This window comes from Dendropsophus ebraccatus, chromosome 8 (assembly GCF_027789765.1).
Source record: "Dendropsophus ebraccatus isolate aDenEbr1 chromosome 8, aDenEbr1.pat, whole genome shotgun sequence".
Classification (NCBI taxonomy): domain Eukaryota; kingdom Metazoa; phylum Chordata; class Amphibia; order Anura; family Hylidae; genus Dendropsophus; species Dendropsophus ebraccatus.
The window spans coordinates 93,907,589-93,919,616 of NC_091461.1; the positions used below are offsets into that span (position 1 = coordinate 93,907,589).

Here is a 12,028-nt window from a genome sequence, read left to right on the forward strand (position 1 = left end):
ATAGTTCAACTGAACTCTCAGAAGATCCTGAGTCTGAGTCATAATCAACCAATCGTCCAGGTAAGGGATAACTTTATCCCCTGTAAACGGAAGCGAACCATCATGGTGACACTACCTATGTGAAAACAAAGGGTGCGGAGGTATTCCAGATGGAAGGACTTTGAATTGTAAGTGTCTTACCTTCCCCTGGATTTGGATGGCGAAGGCTCTCCTGTGAGCCTTCAGAATCGGTACATGAAGATATGCATCCGGTAGATCTATGGTGACCATAAAATCTCCCTCCTGGAGGATAGATTTTACCGATCTTATGTTCTCCATGTGGAACGTCTTCTTTATGATGCACCTGTTGAGATATCGCAAATCTATAATAAGCCTCCAATTTCCGGATGGCTTCAGCACTAGTAACACTGGGGAGTAAACTCCCTGACCGATCTCAGATAGAGGAACATCCTCTAGAGCCTCAATGGAAAGGAGGTAAAGAATTTCTGTCTCTAGGACTAAGTGTCTTTCTGGCTTAAGATTTCTTGACAGAAGAAATCTTGGAGGAGGAAGAGATGATAAATGAAGGACATAACCATTTTGAATAATATTTAACACCCAGTAATCTTTTCTTAATTCTTCCCAGGCAGGGAGAAACAAACTCAGACGTGTTCCCACTGGACAGCTTCTGCGTCAGAAGTCTGGTTTCTTGTTGGTGTCCTTATTCTGCTGCTTCCCGGAACCTCTTCTGGAATAGTTTCTTCCTCAACCTCTGTACTGGTATCTCCCTTTGCCTCGCTGAGGAGATTTTGCTCTGCGAAAGGAATCACCGCTCTTATAGGACAATGGTAGGGACTTCCCCTCCTTGTCAGACAATTCCTCCATTAATTTATCCAGCTCAGAGCCAAACAGCCTACCTGGCTGGAACTCCATATTACAGAGCTGAATTTTGGAGTTAGCATCTCCAACCCAGGGTTTTAACCATAGTGCCCTTCGGCAGCGGTCGAGAGCGTACTAGTTTTTTTACTCTAACCTGGTTCCCTGAGATGCATCATCGCAGAGGAAGTCAATGGCCATAATGACCTTTTTTAAGGAGCGAAGGACCTTGTCCCTGCTAGCTCTACCTTCCAAATTTTCCTGGACCTTGGCCAGCCATCTTCTTAGGCTTCTAGAAACCTTAAAGAAGAAATGGAGACTGCCCCTTGGGCTGCCGCTGCCGTATATGATCTCTTGAGGGCTACCTCCACCCTTCTATCCATCGGATCCTTAAGATTGGATCCGTCCTCCGCAGGCAGCACAGTACATTTCGACAGTTTGGCTATGGCCGGGTCCACCTTTGGAGGCTCAATCCAGTCCTTACATTGTTCTTCCTTGAGAACATATAAGGTCTTAAACCTCTTGCTCAAACCCGGAGCCTTTTCCGGTTCTTTCCATTGCGCCTGTAACATAGACAATGAAGTCTTACCCACAGAAAAAGCCCTAGGCTTTTTTGAGGAGGACCAATCCTATCCTCTTCTATTTCCTCAGGGTGTATTTCAGCTTGCACAGCTTCTCAGAGCTTGTGAATTCTATCAGCTGTGAAATACCCCCTGAATAAATCTTTCTCATCTTCAGAAGTAGAAGAGGTTTCAGAAGAAGATGATGACTTAACTTCATCAATCACAGTAAAACTGAAAATGACCATAATCCTACAGCCATAAAGTAATATACTCAAAGGCTGGGAGTAGAGAGAGAAATACTCCATTTGGTCTTTAACTTAGGACACGGGCGGCGATTCTCATTAGCCGCTAAAGTCTTTTGCACATAGTCCTTGACCCATACAACTACATCCTGAACATCAGGCTCCTCATAGGTTTTGGTCTGCATGAAGGACAACGTACTTAGGCATTATAAATATTTTTAGGCATTCATAAATATTTTTATGAAAGAAAGGATGAATCTTATCTGGAAAAAATGATCCTCCTACAGTATCCATAGCCGTCAGGTAGTGGAGTCTCACACTCGGCACATGAAGTGCTTCCTTAGAAGGTCTTTTGCCAGCAGCAGGACTGGTCTCCATTTCAGACATCTGCAAATAATCAATGTATTACAATACATATAAACCACTAGCCTGGCTAGAGTGATATCGGAAAGAGACACTAGGTGGCAGCAACACTTACTTTTAAGTATATAGAAGAGAGATCACAGCATTTGCACTCAGATGTTTTCTATTAGATCCAAATGAGCCACAGAAAATCCTTCCAGAGGAAGACAGCCAGACCTAGAGGTAGCAACAGCTTACCTTCTGCCTTGAAAACACAGCTAATCCGGCGTGCAGAGAGCGCGCGCCGCTGCCGGCCCCCGGAAGTGACAGTAGTGCTGAGACGCACGCAGCGCCGATGCGTTCCACAGTCGAACGCGACTGGAAGAAAAGCCAGCGGCTCGGGTGACACGCAGAGTGCGTTCCAAGACGCACTAGGTAAGAAAAACTTAAAAGCTAAGACCTGCAGAAGCAAATATCAGGTTACCTGGACACCGGCTCCAGCGGCATCCCAGCAATCATTACCTGGAGAGAAAACCTGAATGCAACAGGTTAACAAAGCATAAAAACGGAGGAGGGACAAAGTCCCCTAGGGCTAACAGCAACGAAGTAAAATTGTTATTTTTTCATTAAATATTCCTTCGTCCCAGGGGCTCGCAGGGGCGAATTTACCCCATATGTTGTGATGCCAATGGGACGTAAGGGAAGCACTATTTGGCAAAAACTACATATGGAGAGAGACTTTTCTATTGCCATTTGAACTAATCCTCACACTTCTAATTCCACTTTTAAAAGGCTCACCTCAAGTGCCTCAAGCTATTTTTTGGAGGGCTCACCTCAAGAATATTTCATTTTAAAAGGTTTCCATGAGACCCACACTCCCTTATGTGTAATTAGTGGCATATAGAAGTGGCAGATGATTTTGAAAATTTAAAGAGGACATGTCTGACCTCATCACACACAAAGACAATTAGCGGTGGGTGCTGTTTGATTTCCCCTTTGCCTATGCCATCTGTGGTTGACATAAGCAACGGGATTTAATGGGGTGCATGAAACTGTTTCTTTTGCCTAAAATGTGGCTTTCTGTCCATACTACTGTAAATTTAAAGCCACATGAGAAGTTTTTCCTTCAAGCAAAGAGACAGGTTTTCTTCAACAGGAACCTTTAAGTCAACACAAGTTTGAGCAGGTTTTCTGTGTAGTTTTCCATCTCTCATTGAAGTCATCGAGACAGTGGCTTCAGTCGTCGACACAGCATGTTTTTTTTTCATGAAAAGGAGTGTGGTTTCTCCAGCAAAAGCAATGTTGCAGTATGAACATGCCCTTAGGCAGACATTGTACCTTGCCCCTAGTTTTTGAACTTTATATGTCTCCAAAACTGTGTACATTAAGGGGGAGATTTATCAAACTGGTGTAATAATTTTTTTTTACCACCTACTTCCTTGTTTTATTAAAGGGAAGCCGTGGCTCATATAACAATGTATAACTAGTGGTGCAGCATTGCAATATCAGTTGTATTCTGGTATGAGAACATAGGGGGAGATGTATCAAACTGGTGTAAAGTAGAATTGTCTCAGTTGCCCCTAGCAACCAATCAGATTCCACTTTTCATTCATAACAGGTTCTTTGGAAAATGAAAGATGGAATCTGATTGGTTGCTAGGGGCAATTGCTGAGACAATTCTACTTTACACCAGTTTGATACATCTCCCCCTATGTTCTCATAACAGAATACAACTGATATTGCAATGCTGCACCACTAGTTATACATTGTTATATGAGCCACGGCTTCTCTTTAATAAAACAAGGAAGTAGGTGGTAAAAAAAAATTATTAGACTGGAAACTCCCTTTAGTTCACTGAGGTGAAAAATTGGACAGAACATGTAACACGCTTTCTCAAAAGGAAATACATGAGTTTTCCATCATAACAGGAACTGACCAAGCCGGGAAAGTTGTGACAACACAGGAGCACAGGTATGTGTTGTGTATAGAGGTGTTGTAAACCAGTCCTCAGGATTACCTCACAGATACAGTACAGAGGCGTGAGAGTACAGCTGGGTATTTGTACTGTATTTTACTAGACTTTATAACCTAATTATGAGTACACAACTAGGGTATATATTGTTTTATATATTAGATACCTACAATTTCTTTTTTTCTTTTATGCATATGTGATAAGGTCACCAAGAATTTGAGATATGGGGTTGGGGGGGAGTAACTTGTTAAATTTTCCACGCTGTAGAGCTGCATGTGGCGTGGAGGAGACACTAGTCACCTGGAATTTTTATTATTATTATTATTATTATTATTGACTCTTTTCTAACAGTGGCTAATGTCCCCTTCATATCAGAGACCAGCGCAACAGCCAAAGCAGCTCCACAGTGTGAGAACCTCATCAAACAGCTCCCTATGTCTCAGCTTCCTGGACCCTGTAAGTATAAAATAGAGAAATACAAAACTGGATTTGTCGGTTTGAGGTTGATTTAAATGGAGTAGGTTCACACAGGGTAGATACTCTGCAGAGTTTGTGCATTAGCAGGCAGAAACTACATAATATATGATAGTAGCAGCAAAGTAGAAATCACATCTTAGATAGACGTTAGTAAATTGAGATCAGTAAATAGAATGGTACCATGGTACTGTATTATTGCTTTTGTTCAATGAACTTTTGGATTTCAACTATGGTTCTCCAGAACTGCCACCTGCATTGTTGAGATGGAAAAGATATTTCATCCTTATTTACTTGCTGTATGGGGGCAATCCAGGTGGTCAAAATAGCCAAGTAATTACCAGCTTGTATGCCAAGCTATACAATGCCCGAAGGATTTCTTATAGGGGTTCCCTTAGGTAATAACTTAATAACTATGGTATTTACATGTATTACCCTGAAACATGTTGCTCATTTGGCATCATATGCTAGAAAAACATAAACCATGATAATCTGACTACACAGAAAGTGTCATTTACATCAAAAATATCCTATAAGGGTGCGTTCACACCTACAGGATCCGCAGCAGATTTGATGCTATGTTCAGTTATTTAAATGAAATCTGCTGCGGATCCGCAGCAGAAAATACGTGTGAATGTACCCTAAAGCACGGGTCTCGAAAGTTGACAGCTCACACTTCCTTTAAGTTCAATACAATACAAAATTATTCTTAATTAATTACAGTAATAATGATCCCTATATCCCCAAGCAGTACTACTAGGACAAAGGATATTTGTATGTTGGGCGAGACCAAAGACTTTATTCAGTTTTGATTCACGATTTGTAATGCATCACTGAATAAATATAATGTTTTAGCTATTTGCACATTTTTTGCAATGTTCATAGCCGCACCCATGAACCTTACATAGCCAGAACAGTGCCAAAGTTCAACCTTTTGTCTTACGTTATGTAGCCGTACAGCTGGCTGACTTATAGGAGCAAGCAACGCACTTGTGTGTGATCACCAAAATGTGTGGTAAAGATAATAACTACATCCTATTAGGTTTTCACTATGTTACTTTGGTATTAATATTCCCTTCTTGTTTGGAACTTTGATCTCCAACCTATAAAATAATCAAACAGAAATGAGAAATAACTAGTTGATGACTGATGAATTTGTCCAGCTTAATTTTATTGTCAGGGGACACCTCGCCAACATCAGTGGTGCTATTTTAGCGATGTTATAGCATTACATACAAGTAAACTTATGATGCCCAGACACAATTCAAAAGATAAATCTTCTAGTAATGCTTATAGATGACCAGATTGCCCAATGTAAGCTGTCAGTCTCTAGTTACTTCTAGCACACTTGGATTTCTCCAAACTCGAGAATGCGGCATTTGATTCTCGGTGGTTGCTGACGTTTGATGCAGCTCTAGGGAGTTCTGGAAAACACGGATACAGTCTATGGTTATACTCATATTTTCCAAGACTCCCTTGGGCTGCATGCAACTTCAGCAACCATTGCTAATCGAATGTCGCAGATGTACAAAAACTTGTTTTATTGCTACTAAATAAGTTTATTGTCTTAAAACAGGGATGGGGAACATTCAGCCGAAGGCTCTCCAGGTATGATGGGAATTGTAGTTTTGCAACAGCTGGAGGGTCAAAGGTTCCCCGTCTCTATCTTAAAGCATGTCATGAGTTATGATTAGTTTGGTACTTTAGGATGTGTCTAGAGATGAGCAAGTACTACTCGATCCTCGGTCGAGTAGGTATTCGATCATGTAGTACACGATTTGAAATACTCAATTTCGATCGAGTATTCACTCAAAACCCCAGAAAAAATTTGATTCCCCTCCCACCTTCCCTGGCATTTTTTTTTAAACCATAACTATGCAAGGGGGGGGGGCAGGCACTAGGAGCACACAGGCAGTGGGAAAGAAAACACCTACATTCATTGGCTGGCTAAACCATGTGACCTTCACAGTAAAAAAATATTGGATTTGAGATTCGTTTTCAGATGCTACTTGGAGCTAGACAATGAGAGTGTGTAGAAGAGTGAGTTAGGTATTAGGTGATTTTAGGCAGGAGAGACCCCTAAAAGCCATTTTTAGGGCTAAAGCTATAGAAAGAACACATTTATCTACAGATATACTGCTAATAAAAAGCCTATCAGCACATCAGTGTGTTCAGAGAGGCAGGCAACTGGAGTACACTGTGAAGAATAGGCTGCAGTTTATATGTCTATAGGGTATACGACTGTATACTCCTTGTGTGCCAAGGCCAAAAATATAAGCGTGTAATAAGGGCATATAGAAGTGGCAGATGACATTGAAAATTTAAAGAGGCCGTGTCTGACCACATCCCACACACACAATAACAGTTAGCGGTGGGTGCTGTTTGATTTTCCCCTTGCCTATGTAATCTGTGGTTGTCATAGCCAAAGTGATTTAACCCCTTAACGACATTGGGCGTAAATTTACGCCCTCGCAGCCTGGTACTTAATGTACCAGGGCGTAAATTTACGCCCGATGTTTCCCCGCTCGCTGTGTGTTCACCGGCTGCTCGACGGCACGGGGGGTGATTAACCCTCCCCGTGCCGACGATCGCTGCTATCGGATGATCAATACAGATCAGCCGATAGCAGCTGAATACAGCTTTCCGGGTCATCGGTGACCCGGAAAGCAATGACGATTGGTGCTGTCCGGGACAGGTAGGTAGCTGAGGGGTGCAGAACAGGTGTGTGTGGTGCAGGTGTACCATACTCACATGATCCTGGCCTCCGGAACGAAGATTCGCGGTCCCGCGCGTCCTCTTCTCCTCGTCGCCGCCACTTCCGGGTTCATTCAGTCTTCGTTCGGTCTTCGTTGGGAATCTTCGGCTCTTCGGGCTTTTCCATCGCCCCCATCTTCGGCCATCTCCGCCAGCTCCATTCTACTGCCCCCTAGCGGCTGATCAGTGTATATTATACACTGATCATTTGCTTTGGGGTAAAAAGTTTTTTTTTTCTTTTTTTTCAAAATTTATTTTTTTCTTTTTATTCGCCCTAACGCCGCTGAGTGCTGATCAGCATCGCACGTAAGTGCGCCGCTGAGCAGCAACTCCTCCTTTTTGGGGTAGGGGCATTTTTCCCCCCTATATCCTACCGCCACTGTCTGCTGATAAGTGCCGCACATAAGTGCGGCATTTAAATATGCAAAACAAGAGTCCGTGGAGCCTCAGTTACGAGTCTCAAAACACGGGATAGCCAGATATCTCTAGCCTGTTGCCAACGGGGTGCCTCCATGATGGGGAGAGCACCACACCACCCTGATAAATAACCCCTTAAGTCCCACTCGGTTGCGAGTATTGGAACATAGACAGGGAAACAACAGGGTGGCCCCTTTTGTCAATGTCTAACTCAAGGTGCGAGTATTGCGATCATGACAAGGGCTTGCAAAGGCAGGCTTCCACCCACAGACAGCCGTTTCGGGGTTTTTGCCCCTCGTCAGTGTGGGGTAGGATTCTGGCTAGTTGGGGCAATGAAAAATCAACCAACAAAACACAGTAATCACTGAACTCAAGGAGAACAGCGAAAAAAATTCCAATGAAGTACTCAATCAAGAGTCTCCACTGATGCCCCCAAAAATTTAAATATGCAAAACAAGAGTCCATGGAGCCTCAGTTACGAGTCTCAAAACACGGGATAGCCAGATATCTCTAGCCTGTTGCCAACGGGGTGCCTCCATGATGGGGAGAGCACCACACCACCCTGATAAATAACCCCTTAAGTCCCACTCGGTTGCGAGTATTGGAACATAGACAGGGAAACAACAGGGTGGCCCCTTTTGTCAATGTCTAACTCAAGGTGCGAGTATTGCGATCATGACAAGGTCCCGCGCGTCCTCTTCTCCTCGTCGCCGCCACTTCCGGGTTCATTCAGTCTTCGTTCGGTCTTCGTTGGGAATCTTCGGCTCTTCGGGCTTTTCCATCGTCTCCATCTTCGGCCATCTCCGCCAGCTCCATTCTACTGCCCCCTAGCGGCTGATCAGTGTATATTATACACTGATCATTTGCTTTGGGGTAAAAAGTTTTTTTTTTCCTTTTTTTTCAAAATTTATTTTTTTCTTTTTATTCGCCCTAACGCCGCTGAGTGTTGATCAGCATCACACGTAATTGCGCCGCTGAGCAGCAACTCCTCCTTTTTGGGGTAGGGGCGTTTTTCCCCCCTATATCCTACCGCCACTGTCTGCTGATAAGTGCCGCACATAAGTACGGCATTTATCAGCAGCTTCTGTCAAAAAAAACGTAAAAAAACACTACATTACACCACACTACACAAAATAAAGTTTTACACTACACCAGAACACATTTACATACCCCATATACCAATCCCCGTATAAAGATGGCCCCCAGGGTGTTTTCGGTGTCGGACGCATATGCTATTATTGCCTCAGACACCGAAACAGCCAGTGAGGATGAATGGGGGGATCCTTAGTTCCTCCATTCACCCTCATCCTCCTCATCATCCAGTGATGTGTCTGGGGGGTAGCATAGCGTACGCTGCCCCCCAGACACGTCTTTTACGCCACTACCGTCCCAATAAGAGATGACGGTATGGCATGAAATTCTACACACTCTGTGAGAGTACCTCAGGGTACACTTACAGATTTAGGGTACGGAATGGCGAAGGATAACGCTTTGTGCATTCGCAGCTGGCACCCACCGGCAGACCGATGCAGAAGCGTGTTTCCCCCCGTGTCATAGACTCCATTCTATGCACGGGCGGATTCCTTCGTCCATCCAAAGAATGAACACATTGGACGGAGAGCGGAATCCGCCCATGCATAGAATGAAGTCCATGACACGGACGGAGACGCACGCCTGCATCAGTCTGCCGGTGGGTACAAGCTGCGGAATGCTTGAAGGGATATCTGTCGCGATTCCGCAGTGTGCACGTACCCTTAGAGTGTATGTAGGAAGGGACACCCGAATCCTGCATACCCCCCCCCCCCATCCTCGGAGTTAGTGGGAAGATCGTTTGGGAACTGATCTTCCCACTGCTGGATAAAGGTCACCACCTGTACGGGGATAACCTTTATACCAGCAACGCCTCTTCCGGTCCCTCGCTGCCCGAGCTACTGTAGCTTGCGGCACGATCCGAAAATATCAGAGGCAGTAATTAGAGCCCTAATATTTAGCAGCCATGAAGCGGACCCAGCGCTTCTGGATATGAAGGACCCCGTATCGCACCAGGACAACATTTTCCAGGTGACGTCCCCCACACTGGAGAACGGGAGACCCCAGAAGAAGTGCAGAGTGTGGCGTAACAGGGGGATCAGGAAGGACGCCATTTTCCAGTGTGACGCCTGTCCTGATCCCCCCGGCCTCTGCATACTGGATCGCTTCAAGGCGCACCACACGTCATAGGAGTTCTAGATTGTCTAAATTCTGTCCCTTATTCCTATTTCAGGGGTCACGTTAATCCAGGGATTATTCTGATCGCCATTATGGAGTCGGGAAGGAATTTTTTCCCAGTGATGAGGCTACTGTTGTCTACCTCACAAGGGTTTTTTGCCTTCCTCTGGATCAACACAGGTTGAATTTGATGGACACCTGTCATTTTCAACCTTATAAACTAATAATTGGCCTAATACCCCCAAATAAATTAGAATTGTCCCTTTTCCCCAGCTAAATAGGTATGGCCATCATTCCCATTAGAGGATGCCATGATGCAATTACAAAGCCTCTGTGCGGCCAGGACAGTAGAAGCCCCCCACAAGTGACCCCCTTCTGGAAACTACACCCCATAAGGAATCTAACAAAGGGGGGCAGCGGGTATATGGTCCCCTGGTGACGGCCACATTTGGGACGTGAAAATGAAAAAATTTTTATTTTTTATTTTCCTGGCACATGTTCGACAAATTTGCCCATCACCAGTGGGGTCCATATGCTCCCTGCACCCCTTGTTAGATTCCTTATGGGGTGTAATTTCCAGAATGGGGTCACTTGTGGGGGATTTCTACTGTTCTGGCAGCACAGGAGCTTTGTAATTGCGACATGGCCTCCATCCTCCATTCCAGCCTCTATATGGCGCTCTGTCCCTTTGGTGACTTGCCCTGTGCCCATATGCAGGGCCGATTCAAGGGTTTCTGCCGCCTGAGGTTTGCCTCAGGCCGCCCCGAGTGATAGCCGGCATCCCCCCCGGACCGCCCGCATCCCCCCCCCACCCCCCCGCCGCCGCCGCCGCCGGAGCAGCAGCAGTAGCCATCTACTCACCTGTCCCACACCGCAGCCGGCCCGCGATCTCTGCTGTCTCCGCATCCCGTCAGGTCTCGCGATGTCACCCTGCAGCTGTCACGGACCTCCAGGCTGAGTGAGTGGGGTGATCGGATCACCCCAGCGCGTCCCCCACCGACCCCGGGCACTCACCACAGCCTGGAGGTCCGTGACAGCTGCAGGGTGACATCGCGGGACCTGACGGGATGTGGAGAGCGCGGGCGACGGGACAGGTGAGCGGCCGCTGTCATTTTTGTTAAGTGATACTTAACAAAAATGACAGCAGGGGGGACATAATGCCGCCCCCTGCCGGACCGCAAATTCTGCCGCCTGAGGCGGAAGGCTCATTCCGCCTCATGGCAGAAGCGGGCCTGCCCATATGGCACATTATGCCCACATGTGGGGTATTTTTGTACTCAGGGGAAATTACTCTACACGTTTTGTGTTCATTTTCTTTTTTAACCTCTTGTGGAAATGGTAAAAATCAAGGCTAGACCAACATTTAGGGTAAAAAATGCTTAATTTTTACACTAAATCATTGATCTTGTCTTGATTTTTTCATTTTCACAAGGGGTTAAAAGAGAAAAAAAAAACACAAAATGTGTAGAGAAATTTCCACTGAGTACGGAAATACCCCACATGTGGACATAAAGCGCCATGTGGGTGCAGGGTAAGCCTCCAAAGGGAAGGAGCACCATTTGGTTTTTGGAGGCTGGATTCGGCCAGAATGGATGATGAACGCCATGTTGCATTTACAGAGCCCTCGTGCTGCCAAAACACTAGAAACCCCCCACAACTTACCCCATTCTGGAAACTACACCCCTCAAGGAATCTAACAAGGGGTGCAGTGAGGATATGGACCCCTGGATGACGGGCACATTTGTGCCGTGAAAGTGAAAAAATGAAAAATTTCCCTTTCACGTCACATTGTTCCACATTTGTGCCCGTCACCAGTGGGGTCCATATGCTCACTGCACCCCTTGTTAGATTCCTTAAGGGGTGTAATTTCCAGAATGGGGTCACTTGTGGGGGGTTTCCAGTGTTTTGGCAGCACGAGGGCTCTGTAAATGCGACATGGCCCTTGAAATCAATTCCAGTAAAATCCAGCTTGCAAAGGCCAATTGGTGCTCCTTCCCTTTGGAGGCTCGTCCTGCGCCCGCTTGGCACCTTATGTCCACATGTGGGGTATTTCTGTACTCGGGAGAAACTGCGCTACACGGTTTGTGTTTTTTTTTCTTTTTATCCCATTGTGAAAATGAAAAATTGAAGGCTAGAACAACGTTATAGTGTAAAAAAATACATTTTTCTTTTTTCATGCCACATTGTTCTGAAAATCTGTG

The 12,028-nt window shown here is 45.3% G+C and overlaps 1 protein-coding gene across 1 annotated transcript in view; it reads left to right on the forward strand.

The window, feature by feature from the left end:
* Positions 1 to 3,992: 3,992 nt before the first annotated feature.
* LOC138799630 (membrane-spanning 4-domains subfamily A member 8-like) overlaps positions 3,993 to 12,028 on the forward strand; it is a 32,810-nt gene continuing 24,774 nt past the window's right edge. Inside the window, exons 1-2 of the mRNA XM_069981080.1 lie at positions 3,993 to 4,057; positions 4,350 to 4,430. Coding sequence (XP_069837181.1) covers positions 4,409 to 4,430 — 22 coding nt within the window. The 5' untranslated portion in view covers positions 3,993 to 4,057; positions 4,350 to 4,408. The remainder of the gene's footprint in view (positions 4,058 to 4,349; positions 4,431 to 12,028) is intronic.